At 41.7% G+C, this 21,013-nt stretch overlaps 1 protein-coding gene across 2 annotated transcripts; it reads left to right on the top strand.

Annotated features, from left to right (window-relative positions):
* Window positions 1-8,201: 8,201 nt before the first annotated feature.
* On the top strand, window positions 8,202-16,589 carry LYRM9 (LYR motif containing 9). Of its 2 annotated transcripts, none has more exons than XM_075262658.1 (4): window positions 8,202-8,262; window positions 11,757-11,903; window positions 13,661-13,753; window positions 15,793-16,589. In XM_075262658.1, exons 2-4 carry the CDS (start codon window positions 11,778-11,780, stop codon window positions 15,808-15,810), a joined length of 237 nt encoding a protein of 78 aa, XP_075118759.1. In that variant the 5' UTR covers window positions 8,202-8,262; window positions 11,757-11,777; the 3' UTR covers window positions 15,811-16,589. The 2 variants fall into 2 exon arrangements, with proteins under 2 accessions (XP_075118759.1, XP_075118758.1); XM_075262657.1 differs by lacking the exon at window positions 8,202-8,262 and adding an exon at window positions 9,052-9,107.
* Window positions 16,590-21,013: the final 4,424 nt, after the last annotated feature.

The raw sequence follows: 21,013 nt of genomic DNA, 5'->3' as shown, positions 1-21,013 counted from the left end.
AGATCGCTCCACACCAGTCTCCATTCAGGTCCGACCTTAGACTCCGCCTCCTCCGGCAGAGCCAGCGCTGATTGGCCGAAGGCTGGCCAATGCATTCCTATGCGAATGCAGACTTAGCAGTGCTGAGTCAGTTTTGCTCAACTACACATCTGATGCACACTCGGCACTGCTACATCAGATGTAGCAATCTGATGTAGCAGAGCCGAGGGTGCACTAGAACCCCTGTGCAAACTCAGTTCACGCTAATAGAATGCATTGGCCAGCGCTGATTGGCCAATGCATTCTATTAGCCCGATGAAGTAGAGCTGAATGTGTGTGCTAAGCACACACATTCAGCACTGCTTCATCACGCCAATACAATGCATTAGCCAGTGCTGATTGGCCAGAGTACGGAATTCGGCCAATCAGCGCTGGCTCTGCTGGAGGAGGCGGAGTCTAAGGTCGGACCTGAATGGAGACTGGTGTGGAGCGATCTTAGACTCCGCCTCCTCCAGCAGAGCCAGCGCTGATTGGCCGAATTCCGTACTCTGGCCAATCAGCGCTGGCCAATGCATTCTATTAGCTTGATGAAGCAGAGTGTGCACAAGGGTTCAAGCGCACCCTCGGCTCTGATGTAGCAGAGCTGAGGCTGCACAAGGGTTCAAGCGCACCCTCGGCTCTGATGTAGGAGAGCCGAGGGTGCACTTGAACCCTTGTGCACCCTCAGCTCTGCTACATCAGAGCCGAGGGTGCGCTTGAACCCTTGTGCACACTCTGCTTCATCAAGCTAATAGAATGCATTGGCCAGCGCTGATTGGCCAATGTATTCTATTAGCCTGATGAAGTAGAGCTGAATGTGTGTGCTAAGCACACACATTCAGCTCTACTTCATCGGGCTAATAGAATGCATTGGCCAGCGCTGATTGGCCAGAGTACGGAACTCGACCAATCAGCGCTGGCTCTGCTGGAGGAGGCGGAGTCTAAGATCGCTCCACACCAGTCTCCATTCAGGTCCGACATTAGACTCCGCCTCCTCCAGCAGAGCCAGCGCTGATTGGCCGAATTCCGTACTCTGGCCAATCAGCACTGGCTAATGCATTGTATTGGCGTGATGAAGCAGTGCTGAATGTGTGTGCTTAGCACACACATTCAGCTCTACTTCATCGGGCTAATAGAATGCATTGGCCAATCAGCGCTGGCCAATGCATTCTATTAGCGTGAACTGAGTTTGCACAGGGGTTCTAGTGTACCCTCGGCTCTGCTACATCAGATTGCTACATCTGATGTAGCAGTGCCGAGTGTGCATCAGATGTGTAGTTGAGCAAAACTGACTCAGCACTGCTAAGTCTGCATTCGCATAGGAATGCATTGGCCAGCCTTCGGCCAATCAGCGCTGGCTCTGCCGGAGGAGGCGGAGTCTAAGGTCGGACCTGAATGGAGACTGGTGTGGAGCGATCTTAGACTCCGCCTCCTCCAGCAGAGCCAGCGCTGATTGGTCGAGTTCCGTACTCTGGCCAATCAGCGCTGGCCAATGCATTCTATTAGCCCGATGAAGTAGAGCTGAATGTGTGTGCTTAGCACACACATTCAGCTCTACTTCATCAGGCTAATAGAATACATTGGCCAATCAGCGCTGGCCAATGCATTCTATTAGCTTGATGAAGCATAGTGTGCACAAGGGTTCAAGCGCACCCTCGGCTCTGATGTAGCAGAGCTGAGGGTGCACAAGGGTTCAAGTGCACCCTCGGCTCTCCTACATCAGAGCCGAGGGTGCGCTTGAACCCTTGTGCAGCCTCGGCTCTGCTACATCAGAGCCGAGGGTGCGCTTGAACCCTTGTGCACACTCTGCTTCATCAAGCTAATAGAATGCATTGGCCAGCACTGATTGGCCAGAGTACGGAATTCGGCCAATCAGCGCTGGCCAATGCATCCCTATGGGAAAAAGTTTATCTCACAAAAATCACAATTACACACCCGATAGAGCCCCAAAAAGTTATTTTTAATAACATTCCCCCCTAAATAAAGGTTATCCCTAGCTATCCCTGCCTGTACAGCTATCCCTGTCTCATAGTCACAAAGTTCACATTCTCATATGACCCGGATTTGAAATCCACTATTCGTCTAAAATGGAGGTCACCTGATTTCGGCAGCCAATGACTTTTTCCAATTTTTTTCAATGCCCCCGGTGTCGTAGTTCCTGTCCCACCTCCCCTGCGCTGTTATTGGTGCAAAAAAGGCGCCAGGGAAGGTGGGAGGGGAATCGAATTTTGGCGCACTTTACCACGTGGTGTTCGATTCGATTCGAACATGGCGAACACCCTGATATCCGATCGAACATGTGTTCGATAGAACACTGTTCGCTCATCTCTATTAATAATATATAGCCACAAAAATGTTCACCAAACACTGCTGACACAATAGCAACTTTAAAGAGATGGCTGTGGGACCAATGCATATGCCATTTACAGTCAGTTGCCAGGCAGAGAATCAAGCATCAGACAGATTACTAATAATTTTTTCATTTTTGAGATGGAGTGAAATAAAAAAGCAGCAATTCTGGCATTAGTTTTTTGTTCTTTTTTTTAAAATATTATACTATAGGGATCTTACTATTGGAGCAATTACAACTGATTGCACTTTTTACATTTTTTTGTCTCACTAGGGGACTTTACCATAGATTTGCCCTCAGTACTGTATTGTACTATACCTGTAAGAACAAAAACACATTATTATTGTTTATTTATATAGCACCTTTAATTCCATGATACTTTACATTTGAGGGTTTACATACAGTACACAAAATATACAAACAGATATAATTCTAACAGTGACCGACTGGCACAGTGGGGTAGAGGGCCCTGCCCGTGAGGGCTTACAATCTATGAGGGAAGAGGGATAGAGACAGAAGGACACTGAAGCGCACTCTCTGCCTCGTCTGTGACGTGAGTTGAGTCTGTTTTTCCCCATGTTTCACACAACTAGATCTTCTGTTGTTAAGTACAAGCCCACAACAAGCTCTACAGTATGGCTGTCCATACACCTACATGAATTGATGGACAAACACTGAAGCTTCCTTCTCCTATTAACATAAAATAGTTCTTCCATCCTACCAAAAAATCAAGAATAGAATCATTATACAAAAAAGGCAACTAGATCAGAAAACCAATATCAGGTAACATCCCCCCATATACCAATGACTCCTAATAAGGGACAGTCCTGTTTAATGTTACAAGATTAGCTTGGCTTAGAAGCTCTGTATTTTATTGCCACTATGTGCGTCACACTTGTATTAGACGGCATACTCAGCCTTCAGTGCCTACAAAAATACTAGACAAAATAATACATACTAAGGACAAAGTCAAGTCAAAGTAAGTGAGTGTTTCTTTTTTTGATCATCACAATGATAAACTAAGGATTTAGCTCCACCTTCAGGCATATACTAAACATTAGTCCAAATTGGCCAGTGTATACACTGGTAGCAGCGCTCTCCAATAGCTCCAGTACATCTGTTACAACACTCAAGTGACAGCTATATGAAATGTTCTGTATAGGTATTTGCTTTGATACAAATGATGTGCTGACCCACATTCTGTGCAGGTGTGGACATACAGGAGGGGCTCACCGAGTAATATTTTTTAGTTTGGTAAGGCTGTATGTACATCTAACCAACAATGGCTACAAAAGGAATGGGAACTATATAGGAAGTTCTTATACTTTCCCTTTTGCTCAATCCACTCCTGGCTTTGGCTCAAAAAACTGCAGCAAAATCTGCAACAAAAAAGGTGCTTTTATGCAATGTGAGGCTTTAGCCTTAAAGGGATTTGCACATGAAGATAATATAAGTGTTTGATCAATCCTTTGGACCCCCAGGCATCAAGAAACTGGGGGTTCCAGTGTACCCGGAATGGAGAAGCAATCTCACATGTGTGTGTCACCTCATTTATCTCTAAGAGACTGCTGGTGTTAGTGTTGCACTCTGCTATTTCTGGCAGTCCCATGAAGATGAATGAAGCAACAACCGGCGGGAATATACAAGGGATTCATGATCTTGTGACTGTCCTAGCAGTTGGACCCCACCAATTAAACACTTATTTCTTTATCCTGTAATATGTTACAGGGATTTCTGAAACTCAAACTCTATACAATCAACTCCAATTGTATACATCTAAATGGATTTGTTTCTACAGCATGTAAATGGATATCTGCAAGTTCTATTAAGATAAAGAGGCCATTGGCAGAGGTCTTTCTAACTAATCTGCCTTACTTGCATACCTCACATCATTTTGCACTGTGACACTATGAATTTGTTAGCATATCTATTTGCTTGAATAGCCTTTTTTTTATTTTTTACGAATAATATCTGAATATACATATTTTAAAATTTAAAGTGCACCATATTATGACACATACAAAACTAGTAACTATATAGTGAGAATAGTGAATTGATGGAGCAAAATAGTTAGATTAATTAATGCATATTAATTACCTATTTCTAATATCAAAAAGAGGGATATTTAGGAGACAAAGAGGAACAGATGGACTTGGATCAAAAGTAGAGACTGTGCCTCCATAAAGAAAGGCACATAGGAGGTATTCACGTATATAATCTTTGCAAGAAGCCTTTCTCAGAATTACTGTTAACGTATCCAGATATCTCCTTTAGACAAATTTATTTTACACTAGATGACTATGTCAGCCCAGCTAATACTGGGTGACAGGCAACATCACCCTTCCAAGAGAATTTGTCTGAATGCATTATTCAATAACCTGCCTGGAGAATTTAATCATAGATCAGCGATGTCTCAGCGGCACAGCATGTGGTCTTCCACTTTGCTGGTATGTTGGTTTCCAGAATAAAAATAAAACCAGTTAAATGTACCTCTGACCATGGATAAATAGGACAAGGAGACGCACACTATGATTATGTATCAGAAAGCAGCAATTAATTGTATATGTGCTGCGGCAGGAATCTACATCAATGCACTGAAAAAACTCAGCTCTTCATCTACTTGTCTAATGACCTGTAGTTCTCTTTATTCTTTCTCCTGGACTTATTCTTCACCTGCCTCCTTACAGTGACTGACCGACCGCCTGGTAAGTTGTACTAGCTATAACTTGTCTGCAGAACACTTCAGTCTTTTAATTGGTACCAACAAGGCAATGGGCTAAATTTATCATGCCATGTATTGCCTCTTTTCTTGTGTGCATGACATTAAAAAAAAGTATGCATAAGTTGGGGTTTTATGCATAAGAATTCTCTTTTATGCTGACAGTAAGTGAGGGGCATGGCATGGATGGGACCTTCTGCAACCATAAGATTTAGGATTATTTAAATACTAACATATATTTCATTAAGGCCACAGCAGCATAGGCATTTTCAAGACCAGCGTACTGAATGGTGGTCTTAATAAAAGAGAATGTGGGGGCTACTACTGTCTTGTAGCTATGGCACACTGAAAGGGAAATACTCTAGTACCAGTAACTGCGGACCAGCCATATTCCACAAGAGGGGTAATATGTCCCTGTAATAACAACATGTCACACTACAAAATCCACAACTGTCCATCTTTATGGTTCATGGTATCTTCCTGTCTTATCCACATACCTGACCTTAAAAGGAGTCTCTCAGCAGGAAAATCAGTATCAAACTATTGACAGTACCCTTTTGGGCTGTACCTTGTTGGGCTGTATTCTGCATTACAGCTCCATTTTGATGAAAAAGTGTTTTATACTTATGTAAATTAGCTGAATAGCACTTTTTGGAAAGTCTTACAAGGTGCTGCCATTATTCTGATTTTCCTATTGACAGACTCCTTTTACATTTTAACAAACTGAAGGTCCTTAATTTGAGATTGTGGAGATTGGCGGTTCTCAGCACACTGTATGGGTCCGGAAGCATATAGTACCCTATACATTGTGTAGTGGCCCAGCAACACTACTATAGCTTAGCTACTATTGAAATGAAGGGGACTTAAGCTGTAACAGTCCCATCTGGTGGTGGCATTGTGGCATTGCAAGATTTTAAAAAAATAATAATAATAATAAAATACACACTCCTAACAAAGTTTTATAACAATTTTGGCACATCCAAGTCAGCAGATAATAGTTCATTATTGATTAAGTGTTAATAAATTCCACCAGTGTATATCAATTAAAGGGGTTTTCCCATTTGTATCACATATTCCCCAACTAACAGGTAGAGATGAATGCCTCATCGCTGAGGTCCCATTGGCGAGTCTTCTTTGTGAATTCAGCCATAGTGCAGAGGAATAACCAATTCTCTATTCACTTCTATAGGACTGATAGATTGCTGTACTGTTGGTGGTCAAAACTATGATTTATTATTTTTATTAATATAACATCATTCTCTAAGAATAAGAGGACTACATTCTTATTACTTGTTTTTTTATATAAGCAGTTTTACACTGGGTTCTAAAAACAATGATAAAAAAAAATCAGTAAGAAAGCCCATTAGTGCAAAAATGCTCACAAATGGGATATCTAACAACTTTTTTTTTTTTTGCAGCTTTAAGTGATGGTTATGCAGGAAAAGTTTAGGTATGTCTTACACAGTGGTGTAACTACCGCCATAGCAGCAGAGGCAGCTGCCACAGGGCCCGGGACATTAGGGGCTCGGTGACAGCCGCTACCACTGGTCTTTTCGGACCCCCGAGTATAATGATCGGCGGCCCGGGAGAGGTAAGAAACATAAAAAACACTGTTACTTACCTCTCCACGTTCCAGGCAGGCTTCGGCCTAGTCATTTGACATCTCATGACCTACATGCAGGGTTCTGCTGTCCGCTTGAGAAGTCGGACATCTTCACTTGCGGACAGGGAAGGACGGACACGGAGTGCAAAACAACGCACCCGATGCCCATTGAAATGAATGACAGGTGTCACGGACACAGCTAGTGTCCGCTCCTAATGTCCGTGACAGATTTTGAACGGACACTAGGAGCGGACACTACCTGTCGGACACGGACGGTAGTGTGAACGCTCCCTTAGATAACTTTTTGTTGGAAACAGCCCAAAACCCCTAGATATTATATCATAAATTCACCAGGGAAAGTAAAAGACCCTCTTAAAAAGCCCATTAAGGCAACCTAAGATTTTTGATAAATGAGTTATCTGGGCCTTCCCCCCAGGTCTTTTCTAATTTAAGACCTATCCACCGGTGATGCTTTCAGGTCCATCCACTGCCATCTCCTCGTTCTGGAAACTCCCACGGATTAGATGTTTCTAATAAGTCATCTATATGAAGACCCTTTTGAATGGAAACACTACTGTATAATCAGATGTTTCTGTTAAAATATAAAGGCTTCAACACTCAGTGCAATTTTGTTACTGGATATTTCTTCCAAAATACAGTATGCTCTAAGCAATGTATGGTTTTTTTTTTTGTTTTTTGGGGGTTATTGCCCACCCATAAACTTTAAATTTAAGAAAAATAAAGCCAAAAAATGTTTGCTGCCTTTTTATGTTTTGCATTTTTTTAATTTACTTTTTTTTGCACATTTAATTAATTTAAGAAAAAAATGGAGAAACTGCAAGCAGTTTGTTTCTTTTGTTTTCCAAAGTTTTTCTGAAAAGTAAGAGTCAATTCACACCACGTACATTAGAGGTAGATTATGGCAGGGCCAAAACTAATTTTTTTTTTTTTTTACAAGTGTTTTTATTGTGCAAAAGAATTAAAAGCTAAATAAGTCGGCTATCGTTGTAATCATAAGATGTAAAAAAAAACATAAAAATAACCCCAAAAATTGAAGAATTGCCACTTCTTTTGTAAAAAAAAGTTTTTTTTTAATGCATAATATGCACTTCAAATTTTGTCTTGGCAGAATCAAGCTGTCATATGGTTGTGCCAATGGGAAAAATAAAACTTATGACGCTCAGAAGACAGGGATGAAAAAAGCGAAAATTTCAGAAGACAGACCAGAACAAAACGGAACCGCGCTTACTCCAAATTCTTAGATTACACACAGCTTTATTCCAATAAAAACCAAAACACAATGCTTAAAAAGCGTTTGGAGGGAGTCCCTTTTCTCAAGTGGGATATAGTTACACAGAAGTGTCCTCCCAGCAGATTCCCCTAGTCTCTGGAAGGAACTTCTCTGTAAACAGACGTGCGTGTAGTGACATTTAAGATTTAAGAATTTGGAGTAAGGCGGTGCCTTTTCGTTCTGGTCTTATGCAATTACATTTAATACACGCAACCAGGGCTCCAGCTGCTGTATATTTCTCCATTCCATCACCATCTACGTTATGTGAAAAAAGTGAAAAGGTACGCATCGTCCTGAAGATTTAAAGAAGCTGTGTCACTAAAGGGGTTGTCCAAGGACTGATACTTTACTTAGCTGTCCCAGGTTATTGCAGCTGATAGAGCAGGGGGTTCTGCTTTCGTCACAATCCCCGGATCATATGATCTGAAGGAGCTTTCAGACTATGGGGTTGCTTTAACCCCTCCTCCAGCAATCTCACATAATTACCTGCGAGACGTGTGGAGTAGGGAATGGAGTGACACCATAGCCTGAAATCACATGACTGTGTGACGAGAGCAGAACCCCAGGGTCCATCAGCTATAATAATTTGGAACAGGTAAGTACTAGAGATGAACGAGTAGTATTCGATCGAATACCTCCCCTGCATAGTTATTGGGGTAAAAAAGCGCCAGGGAAGGTGGGAGGGGCAACAAATTTTTACTGCGTTTACCACGTGGTATGTGACCGATTACACCAATAACTATGCAGGGGAGGTATTCCATCGAATACTACTCACTCATCTCTAGTAAGTACATCAACTACCTCCGGACAATCCCTTTAAGGGGTTAAAGTGATACAAGAAAATGTTTTGTTGAAAACACCTAAATGGAAACTCCTTAAGAACAGTGCAAAGGTAGGTTGTTATTTACTAGCTAAAACAAACTAAGCAAAAATATATGTGAAGGAAATGTGAAAAATAAAGGTATAAACATTACAAGCAGTGCAGTGTTTTCCCCCAGGTGTAGTTACAACAGAATCCCACTAGGTGGCGTCTCCTTCCCGTTTACTTCTAGGACTGTGAGAAAGAAGGAAATATCAGCGTCCTCACCACCGGAAGGGAAGGGGTCGGCCAGCATTGTCAGAGCAGGTCTGTATACTGCCGGTGACTATAAGGGAGCGCACATGTCCTGGAGTATATAGTATGACTGCTGAATGCTGCCCTTGTCATAGCACCGTGCGCACTGTGACCTCTGTAACCACGTGACCAAGCCTGCTCTGCTTCGCGCGCTTGTCGGCTTATGATGACGTCACTCAGCCTTGTGGTCACTGAGCAGTGTGCGAAGTGTAGCGGCCCTGTGCGTTTTGTCTGCGGTTTATTTGTTTTCATTTAGCACAGTTAGGCCAGGCTTAAAATAAATTATTTTTGCTGCTGGTTTCTGCAATAAAAATGTAACATCTGTGTTTTTGTGATTTTTGACTTTCACTTTGTAGATATCCTATGCACACTTTGTTGAAATGAGCATGTTATGGGTATTCACACTGAAAAAGCCGCATAAATCTAGTAGCTGCTGTTCTGTCAGACGTTACTACAATACATTTAATACATGTAACCATGGCTATTCACATGACCGTTTTTGATGACCTATTTATTATTATAAGTTTTGTGAATATAGCTTAATGCATTGTCAGTGTGCTAAACTGTGTTTATCAGCAACCGACCCATTATTTTCTATAGCCCTATACACACACCCACTATTGGTCTGTGATCCTCGTCAAAGCTCAGGAATGGTCGTGCACCTGTCCATTTTACGGCCTGGGGTCAGTGGAGACAAGGGCAGCTGCAGGATATCACCATATACCGTCCATGCAGTTTCATCATGGATCCAGCACACCTACACATTCATGTGTATGTAGTATAAAGGCTGATTCACATTGGATAATTTTGATGTAGAGTATTTACATGTGGCAGACGCTTATGTGACTGTCACATTTACCTACAGCCAGAAATGTATCATTTCCACAACACATGGCCTTAGCCTAAAGGAGTTTTCCAGTCTTATAGCATTGATGGTCTATCCTTAGGATGTAATTCAAAGAATGGCAGGGGTACAAAATTCAGGATCCCCACAGTCAGCTGTTGAGCTCTTCTGCTTCTCAGGCCATGTGATGTCACGGTCATCGTTCACTTGGTCCTGGCCCCAACAATATATTTATAGTGATGACCTATCCACAGGGTAGGCCATCAGTATCTGATTAGTGGGGGTTCAACACCCGGCCTCCATACCAATCAGCTAATATGACTGTGGCGGAAGCAGCTCTGCTCCTTTGCAAGTAATAGGCACAAATCTCTAGCTTTGTCCATTCTTGGTTACTACAGCTCTGTGCCTACTGTATTACTTCAATAGTAGCATTAAATATTTTCTTTGGATTGAAATGCTTATTTAAAGTTGTTGTTTTTTTTGTTTTTTTTTCTTTAAATGTAGATTGTGAGCCCCATATAGGGCTCACAATGTACATTTTTCCCTATCAGTATGTCTTTGGAATATGGGATGGAAATCCATCCAAACACCAGGACTCCAGCGCTGTAAGGGTGCATTCACACTGAGTAAACGCTAGCTTATTTTGTAGAGTAAAATGACACTTGTAAATTTTGCTATCCCATTGACTTCAATTATATTTTTTTACAAGTGTAAAAATACGCCTGTAAAAAATACGCCTGTAAAAATACGCCTGTAAAATGTCATTGAAGTCAATGGGATAGCAAAATTTACAAGTGTAATTTTACTCTACAAAATAAGCTAGCGTTTACTCAGTGTGAATGCACCCTAAGGCTGCAGTGCTAACCACTGAGCCACCGTGTGGCCCCGAAATGCTTATTTAAAGTTTTTACATCCCAGATAATCCCAGTAAGGCTGGGGCAGACCATTTCTGAATCGTGAGTTGGAGCTGGATGATAGTAGCAGTAGCATGCTCCATTCATCCAGCACTGGGTGGAAGTATATACAGTACTTAATTGTCAAATTGCATGAAGTGCAGGAAGCAAACCTTGAGTAGCAGAGCTAATATGCATAGAATTTGTATGTATCTATATGCAATGGGAAAAAATGCAAATCTGTTTTCCAAGATGTAAATAAGGAAAACAGTGCCTCTGTTTGCTGCCCTCTAATGAGATCCAACCAGATCGAAACAGCGCTGTCCACAGCTGGGATTCTGTTCTTTTTAGAATAGATCTACTGGTTTGGCTAAACTTCGCATCATAGCATCTAGGCTTATTAAAAAGTCGAGCATGATGTTTAAGGGTGCTCCCCTAGAGGGCAGCAAACAGAGGCACTGTTTTTCTATTTACAGCTTGGAAAACAGATCTGCATATTTTTCCCATAATCCCCCAGTGGAGTGAAAATGGTTTTTGTAAGTCGCCATATGCCTGTGAAGGTGATCTATCCTTAAAGACGACCTTTCACTGATTTGGGCACAGGCAGTTCTATATACTGCTGGAAAGCCGACAGTGCGCTGAATTCAGCATGTCGGCTTTCCCGATCTGTGCCCCGGGTAAAGAGCTATCGGTACCGTAGCTCTTTACAGTCAGAAGGGCGTTCCTGACAGTCAGGTACGTCCTTCTTTAAAGCAGCGCCTATTGCGCTGTACAGCGTGAGCCGTGAAAGGTCCTCTTTAAGGAGTGACAATATTCCCAGAACCTGTATGAACAATGTCAATGTAGCATACTCTTGTTGTAATATGAATTGCTTCCTACATTGCATCAATTGTTCGTATTACCTTTCTATGTTTTACATTGCAGATCTGCAGATACTTTCTGAAAATGGTTCCTTTACCAGGTGCAGAATTGGTGCACAAGCCTTTACAGTTATATCGGTATCTTCTTCGTTGTTGTAAGCAACTTCCAAATGAGAATCTTCAGCAGCATTATAAGCATGCGGTACGACAGGTGAGATATGTAGTATAGACCTGAGGCCTGGCTTTTTTCCGTGTAAATGTAAACTGGGTTAGTGAACAGTATTCACACATATATGTGATACTTATTGCTGAAATAATACTTGACTGAAGAAATGTAAAACGTAGCTGTCATTTCAGGTGGCTTTTCAGAATAAGGTGTTGTGTGTCCACAATAAATAAGAAATAACACTGTTTATGTCCTTTATAATACTATATTATAATATGTTGTGTTTTCTTATCAATTTTCCCTTTTGTCCTTGGAGGCTGAAGACTACCTGTTACAAAGTCTCCTACACAAGGCAAATGAAAAAAAAACAGATTCTGCTCCTTAAAGGGATCCAATCATTAGCTCCCTTTTTTTTCTCCCTAACACGTAGGAATAGCCTTAAGAAAGGCTATTCTTCTCCTACCTTTAGATGTTTTCTCCACACCGCCGTTTGGTAGAAACCCTGGTTTTCTTCTGTATGCAAATGAGACCTCTTGCAGCACTGGGGGCGTCCTCAATGCTGCGAGAGAAGTCTCCAGCGACGCCTCTATTTTCACCTGGAATGCTTCTCTCCGCTTCTTTTTCTGGCAGCGGGTTTCAAACTACTAGGCATGCGCATTTGGCTCTTTCAAGGGGCCTCGGGCAGAGCTGACTGCTGACTTGTGGCCGCTTACACAGTAAACTGGTGTAAGTGGCCCCAAGAAAATGGCTGCTTACACTAGCTTACTGTGTAAAAGTTGGACATGCAGGACTTTGTGTCTGACCAAAAAAAAACAAAAAACGGTTACCCCTTGGAGAGGCTGCATACGGACACCGGCGGTTTGCTTTTAAAACCCATTCAAATGGATGGATTTTAAAACTGACCGCCAGGAAGTCGTCCCCTGTCCAGTTTCTCTGGGGAATAGGATGGAGACCCGGCGGGCAGACACGGGTGCAAGTGTGGACACTCCCTTATAATATTTCCATTTTTCGCCCTTGGTGTTAATGTATGCAAGATTTGTTGAAACAATACAAGGGCCATTTAAGTGTTAACGTTGTTCTTTTTGGTATTATTTTCCCCTTAAAAATGTTAGCTTTTTGCAATGTATGTTTACTTAAAATGATACTAATGGCAGGATTTGTCGCTAAGGGTATGATTGCATAGATAAGCCTCAAGTCTTCTCAGTCACCTCAAAGGCATTTGGTTTTGTGATTGCCAGTTTATAAAAAAAAAAATTCTTTACAACTCTTCCCTGGACATCATTTTCTAATATACTTTTAGAAGTCATTGTAGCATTTATCCAGCCAGCAGCATGTGCTCCAGTTTCTCTGGAACGTTGCGTGTAAAGTACTGGATGTTCTGCTTTTTAATGTTTTACTTTCCTCATTCTAACCATATCCATCTTCACATTTAAATTGTTGGGTTTCTATCAGGAGTTTTGATGTATTGGCTGTTAAGAAAAAACAGCCTGAAGCCATAGAAGCCGTATCCTAGCCATCAATACTGATCTGGTGGGTCAGGATTTGAATGGATACTTTGAAAATGGATTTGATGTAGCTGTTGTGTTTCTTTTATGAGCAGAAGACATGAAGTTGTGGGGTACATAGAGAACATGTAGTCAATAGAACAGATACAAATACTGGTCCTAGGTTCCATATCTCCAAGGACCCCAGACCAGCCTCATGATCTGCATCTCTAGTATCTCCTCCCTTGCTATAACACTTGTGAACAGAGCCTTAGAAGGTTTGTTAAAATATATCTATTATGGTTTGTTTTTAAAAAGAGCTTTCGGGTTCATGCTGATGAGGATGACACAGAGAGAATACAGCAGATTATTAAAAGAGCCATAGAAGATGCCGACTGGGTGATGAATAAGGTACGTATGGCAAAAATAAAATTCACATTACTTTAGTTACACTTGATACTTGATATCTTCTCTGAAGATAAGTCACTAATTACAAAGGAAATATTTTAGGAGTAAAAGTTTTTTTTATGGTGATATTTGATGTCAGAAACATTTAAAGGGTACCCCTCCCCCATGATAATGTCGGCCATGTCAGTTTTAACCTTGTGAAAGTGAATGGCCTGGTTGTATAGCTAACTTCTAAAGCTTCTCCTACTATGCAAGATAAACGTCTGACATTTTATGGTCACCAAAACAACCAGACTAATCTCTTTTTCTTCATTATATCTACCAACATCACTTTTAAACATATGATGTTGAGTCATCATTATATTCTCCCACTTATACTCAGTGACTTAGGTGTGCAATTGCTGGGCCTGAGTAAATATATTCTTCAGTTTGGATGCTACAGCTAGTCTTGCATAAACCTGGAAAAACCCAGCAAATTCCCAAAGGATCAAGATCACATTTATGTTGATGATGTCACTTTTCCTTAGCCACCTACTGTGTTATTATTCCTTCCTTTGCTGTAAAACACAGTGACTAGAACCTGTCAATTGGAGTTACAGAAAAATGATGACCTAAATATATAAATATACTCGAGTATAAGCCGACCCGAATATAAGCCGAAACCCCTAACTTTACCACGAAAAACTGGGAAAACTTATTGACTCGAGTATAAGCCGAGGGGGATGAAATCCACCATTGCAGATAAAAAGCCTGGTCATGTGCATTACAGCTCAGTAACTCCATGGGGATCATAGCAATAGCAGTTAACCCCATCATGTCCCTCACATTAACCCCCTGTGTGCCTCACATAAGAGTTACTGATATGTGGGACATATGGAGGTAATAATTAGGTATCTTCATAATTAAGGTCCTTCATTAGTACCCTCATGTGTCTCACATATTAGTAACCCTTATATGGGGCACACAGGGGTTAATATGAGGGACATGATGGGGTTAACTGTTATTAATGTGAGGCACATGGAGTTACTGAAACTAAATTAATAACCCCAAATACCTGACATTAATAGGCAGAGTAACTAAAGGAAGGTCCCTGTGTGTGTCACGTTACTGGAGCTTCCTCTCCTCCATACAACAGACATCTTCCATAAGACACAATGAATCCTGACCACTCATCTGCAGGGTAGATGCTAAATCCTAGTGTGCTAAAGGACCTCTGATGATGTCATGACCATGTGATCGGACCGTGGTGTGGGCGGAGCTACTAGGATTTAGACTCAACCTTATCTGCAGATGTTACATACCAGTGGCTACAGGACCTTTGATGACATCACAGTCACGTGACCTCATGACAAGCCAATCACAGAGCAGTAGCACTAAAGGACCTCTCCCTTCCACATACTTCCAGTTTTCCGTGCTCCATGGACCCTGACTCGTGTATAAGCCGAGGAGCGCCTATTCAGCATGAAAAATGTGCTGAAAAAGTCGGCTTATACTCGAGTATATATGGTACTTAGTATATCGTCACACAGAGGGGTTTAATCGGTGCTTGCAAAATAATACTTCTTTTTGTAGAAGGGTGTATAAGGAACACTATGCTTGCTACACATGAAGCAAGAAAGAGAAAATTGTGTAGAAGTGGGTGGGGCTAAATTTGCCGCAGCGCGCATGGCCCTCTAGAACCGTTTCAACTTCTCGTGGCCCCATGGGAAAATTAATTGCCCACCCCTGAGCTAGAGGATAAGTGTCCAAACCCTTAATGCCTGGGAGTCTCACCATTCCGCTCCCCAGTAATCATGAGAACGGGAGTCCCTGAGCCCGTATGGAGCTGCCTGACTTGGCAATTCTGGAATGATCATTCCCTTTAGATAGGGGATCAGTGATACCAGTTATTGGGAAACTCACCCCTGTTCCTTGGCACTTTAGTGTTCCTCTCAGGTAGTCATCCTCAGGGCTACATTCTGAAAAAGGTTTTTATTTTTTATGGTTGTAAAATACTAACTTCTCTGACAATGATTTTTTTTTAAATTTTTATCACATTACAGTATAAGAGAGAAGGCTAACGACATATAAAGAAGAGGGACCCACAGACGATATATTATGTGAATGGATTGCCACTAAAGAAACTGAATCCATTTCGATGTCATCTACTCTTAAAGGAGAAACCTCAGTCATATGCTTTGTACAAGGAATATACACTATGCACAGTGCCTACCGTCATTTAAACTCAGGCATTAGGGTTTATATGAATTGATGGTTCACATAATATGTACAATAGGAAATGCCTTATATGTAATGTTATAGTAATTGTTAAATATGTTAAGATTAAAGTCTCCTTGTTTTGTACAACAACTGTTTTATGAAAGGAACTTGGAGTTCATAAGAGGTAAATAAGGTCAAAGGTTCCTATATTGTACTATTCTGCATTCTCTACTATTAAGAAGATCAGTCATAACATCAAGAAAATATAATTTAATTAGAACTTGTAAAGATAGAATTCCTGATTGTGGTTATTTTCTGACGCAAACTAAGTAGCTCTGATATGAATGTCTATAAAAACAGGTGAATTGAAGGAGGTCTCATAAGCATTGTACACAGGATCTTTATTTATTGACTAGAACAGTAGTAGGCAACCTTCAGCACTCCAGCTGTTGTAAAACTACAACTCCAAGCATGCATACTTGCTCTGCTGTTCCTAGAACTCCCATGGAAGTGAATGGAGCATGCTGGGAGTCGTAGTTTCACACCAGCCAAAGTGCCGAAGGTTGCTAAGGGCAGGTTCACACCTGCACCCAATCTCTGTTCTCCATGTTTTTTTTTTCTGCCGGCAGAGAATGGAAACCTGGCAGATCATGTCCGGCTGTGAGCGCCGGTGAGCGTTTTGTGCTCTCCACGGCGCAACCGTTTTTTTTAAACCGGACACAAAGTCCTGCATGTCCAACTTTGTTTTTGGTTAAAAAGTTTCGCTGCGGAGAGCATAAAACGCTCACCGGCGCTCACAGCCGGACACTTTTTAAACCCATTCAACTGTCTCCTGTCCAGTTTCGGCAGGAAACGGAAACCTGCATAACGGAGACCAGGGCGTAGGTGTGAAGCCGCCCTAACTCCGGGTCTGGAACTAGGGTCAGCAACCTTATTTGGCTAAAAAAACAAAGATGAAGTACTCAGTGTGCCTTGCAATAACTATAAGGGTATGTTCACACAGCGGAAACCAAATTCCGCCGGGTGAACTTCTATGCAGCTAACATCGGCGTTCAGTCGCGGCATTCTATTCCTGATTAGGCCTGAATGGGAGTTATGTAAGTATGTACAGTATGTGTACATTGAATAATTTGGCTCCAGTAATGTGTTGCCTGGCACAGGCTGAGGACATATTGTGCCTCTGGTTTGTCCAGGGTGTTTTTACAAGTCTTATACTTACATCAGGTACCTGATCATATGTTGCTTTTATTTAGTGGCACTATGTTTTGAATAGGGTTATGAGAATAATATCATAGCGTTATATCATTACCCCTTTACCAAAGTAATTGAAACACACTTTGGTGTATTCAAGTACTGAGGCAGATATTGGTATGTGGAAACTATAGCTGAGTGAGTGGTCATATTATAATGTTTCTATTTATATTTTATGGTTAGAATGGGCTTTGTATATATTATGAATTGTTTCATGCAATATGAACTCAGCACCACTAGGTGGCATTATTTCATGGCACTAATTATCTCCCTGTTCTATTACATTCAGATCTGCACACTCTACAGTTGCTCTGTTCCATTATAAGAGCAGAATATGGAAATGATTGTTCTTTAATCCTTGCTACACCTTGCTTTAAGAGTACGGCATGGGAATTAACACACCGTACTGCACTATTACGGCATGTACAAGGTGCCTGCTCCATCCGCCAATACAGTGTATTACTGTGGTGGGGCACAGAAGCCTACTAGAAATGAGTATTTTTTGGCAAACCTCACAAGATTCATTTCTCAAATATATGTGGGATTCATTTGGACCGAACATTTCTAAGCTAAATCTTGTCTTCAGACTCCAGAGTATAATTAGCAGAGGCCCAGGAGAGGTGAGTAAACATAACAGTGCTACTCACCTGACCTGGGCTCCGGCGTGGATCCCTGTCCTCTTTGGCCTCTGAAAGATATTAGGAAATGAAGAGGTGACCTGTGATTGGGACTCTCTTTGGTCACACTGGTGTCATGGCGCGTAGACCCACATGACCCTTGAGGCCCAATCACAGACCTGAAGGATTCCTGACTTCTTTCAGGAGGCTTGAAGACACCCAAAGAGGACAAGGACCCACTCCGCTGCACAAGGGAGTTATTTTTTATGAGTGTTATTTTTTTCACATACAGTGGAGGTTCACTGAAGCCATATTTAACTTTCTTCCTGCTTTAAGGTTTTAGTTTTGGTAATAATTTTATTTATAGAGGTTGTTTACTTTAGAAAACCCGTTATATCTCATCACAAAATTCTGTGTTAAGAAAGGAACATCTGTGACTACAAAGAGCAACTCTTGCTTTTAACGTCCCACTGTGTTTGTGCGTTATCCATACAGTAAATAGATTTCAGAAAGAACTGAGGAATGCTTGACTTTCCCCTTTGCTGTTGCTGCAGGAAAATTCATCACTAGCTGGCTGATTGCCAACTGTATAAAGCTTGTTGCTGGGGGTTTAAGAAAGGGGAGTCTTTGGCAAAAACTAATAGAACAGAGTTAGATCTGAAATTTGCCCACTTCAACTCCCATCCCATCTATGAGATCGTGATAGCACTGGGCAGTACTGTCAGTGACCGACTGCTTCACCCCAAGTGTGAGAAGGAGCGTTATCGGAGGTCCTTCCTCCCAACCGTGGTCAGGCTGTACAATCAACATTAGGCTAAGCAGAGATCACTCCGCACAGAGAACTAAATGATCCCGAGTCTTTCTTTTCTTTTTAGCTGTTATGACTTCCAGTATCTTTTTTCTATCTGCTATTCTGAGCTTGTATGTGTTCTTTCTTGTAATATATTACTGTATTATCCATGCTGCTGTGACACACTGAATTTGCCCATCGTGGGACTATTAAACGATTATCTTATCTTATCTTATCTTAAACATCTTGCGCTTTGGTTAGGTTTTGTCCTGCTTGCACCGCAAAGTCAGATTTGCCTGTTTAGAGAATTATTAAAGGGGCTCTATCAGCAAAATTTTGCTGTATGAGCCCCACATATGCGTGAATAGCCTTTAAAAAGGCTATACAGGCACCGCTAATCTTATTTTAAACCCCCGTTCCGTTTTAAAATAAAACTATAAAAACATATATGTAAATGATACCTTTGCATGCACGGGGGGCGGTATTGCACGATGCGACATAATCTTCTGGCACGCCTACCTCTTCTTTCTTCTTCTTTCAGCAACGCCCTCCGGTCCTGGCTCTTCCCCGGATTCATCTTCATCTTCTTCCGGCAGTTGAAATCCGATTGGTTGAAATCTGGCGCGTGCACTGTAGCGCTCCCTCTGGAGCTACGGCGCACACTCTGACGGCACTGCCATTGAGAAAAATGGCGCCGGAGTGTACACAGTAGCTCCGGAGGGAGTGCTACAGCGCACGCGCTGGATTTCAACCAATCGGATTTGAACCGCTGGAAGAAAACTAAGATGAAGCCGGGAAGAGCAGGACAGGAGGGCGTCGCCGAAAGAAGAAGAAAGAAGAGGTAGGCATGCCAGAAGATGACGTCGCATCGTTCACTACCGCCTCCCGTGCATGCAAAGGTATCATTTACATATATGTTTTTATAGTTTTATTTTAAAACGGGAGCGGGGTTTAAAATAAGATTAGCAGTGCCCGAATAGCCTTTTTAAAGGCTATTCATGCATATGTGGGGCTCATACAGCAAAATTTTGCTGATAGAGCCTCTTTAAGTGTAGACAGAGACATGATTCTCAGTTATGTTTCCTATTACCTGTTCTCAAGGTGTGGATATTTAATCCATTTTCCACAGAAGTGGATAAGATCTACTGCAACACACAACATTCTTGTATGCTATGATAAGAATGCATCGCTCTACTGCACCTTCCCTCTTATTGACTGTACTTGCACACCCTTACTTCTTATACTAGGTACACACTAACATTTGGGTATCCATCATTCGGGTATGTATGGGGACACAAAAGACGGAGAGCCTGTCCACTTAAAATGTGGTTACCCTCGGACCCCATAGACCCCGTAGTCCTCGCAGGACTTTTCTCTCCACCAATTTTAGGCAGAATCTGTGGCAGTGTCTGCTATGGAGACTCCAACGCAGATGTTAATCCTAGCCTTACTAGTCTATTTTGAGTGCTACAGTGCTCCCATATGGGATAAATATTTTTATAGGCCTCAATGTGTGATGTATCAATTAATGAGTATCAGCATTTAATAGCCACAGTGCCTGGTTGGGAAGTATTCTTTGGTTGTATAAGCTTTCATATCATATGTAGTATATCAGTTTTTATGCTGCTAATATCCACATTATGGTTGCAGCACATACATTTCTCTGTCAGAGCTGGGTATGTGTACAATACTGTACAGAGTAGTCTACCCCTCCTATGCTTTCCATTGCTACTTCTACTGCTACTTCTGGTTTTACATGTAATTCTGCTAGAAGTAACTGTAAAATAGTAAATAAATATCTAAGAAAAGCTCAAAGGACCATAATATAGCAGGTCCCGAGACACTGGACTGCAAATACACTGCAAATACTTGTAGGCATGATGCAGGTAAAAAGATCTCCAACAAATGAACAGAACAATATATGAGCACAGTGAGGAAATACACTTGCTGTCTGTGAATAATATCTCAGCTATAATCACTATGAGAAGGTGACAGGCAGAGTGCTGGAGTCACAGTATATGTCCCCCAGGTTTCTGACATATGTGTGGTCCAGGGCGGGTCCTGAGTAGGCTTCAGTCCCAGGTGTGGGCCATAGGCTTGTTACTGGGCCATAAAAGTCTGCAGAGCCTGCACTTCAGTGCAGATCCAGGGAGTGAGAGGTGGCACCGGGGGTCTGTCCTGACACTGTGAGTCTGCTAAGACAGTATTGTGTTTTTTTAGTTGATTTATGTGGCTGGTAGTAAGCCGCACTTATAGTTGGTATTTACTGTTAGCACTCAGACGAGCAGGATTTTGTTTCATACTGTTTATGCTTGAAGTTAAGACTGTTTTTTTTTTTTTGCACATTTTTGTGCCTGACGCGAAGGTTTATTTATTTTGCTGTTTTTTGTTTGTTTGGTTTGTTTT

The sequence above is a fragment of the Leptodactylus fuscus genome, chromosome 2, assembly GCF_031893055.1.
Source record: "Leptodactylus fuscus isolate aLepFus1 chromosome 2, aLepFus1.hap2, whole genome shotgun sequence".
NCBI lineage: Eukaryota > Metazoa > Chordata > Amphibia > Anura > Leptodactylidae > Leptodactylus > Leptodactylus fuscus.
The sequence above is the reverse complement of the archived record's forward strand: the minus strand, read 5'-3'. Positions and strand labels throughout refer to the sequence as shown.

Bases quoted from the DNA above. Each gene is read 5' to 3' on its own strand.
- LYRM9 (XM_075262658.1), top strand. From the start codon at position 11,778: ATGGTTCCTTTACCAGGTGCAGAATTGGTGCACAAGCCTTTACAGTTA. The intron at 11,904-13,660 runs GTGAGATATGTA...GTTTTTAAAAAG, and splicing joins ATAAGCATGCGGTACGACAG to AGCTTTCGGGTTCATGCTGA.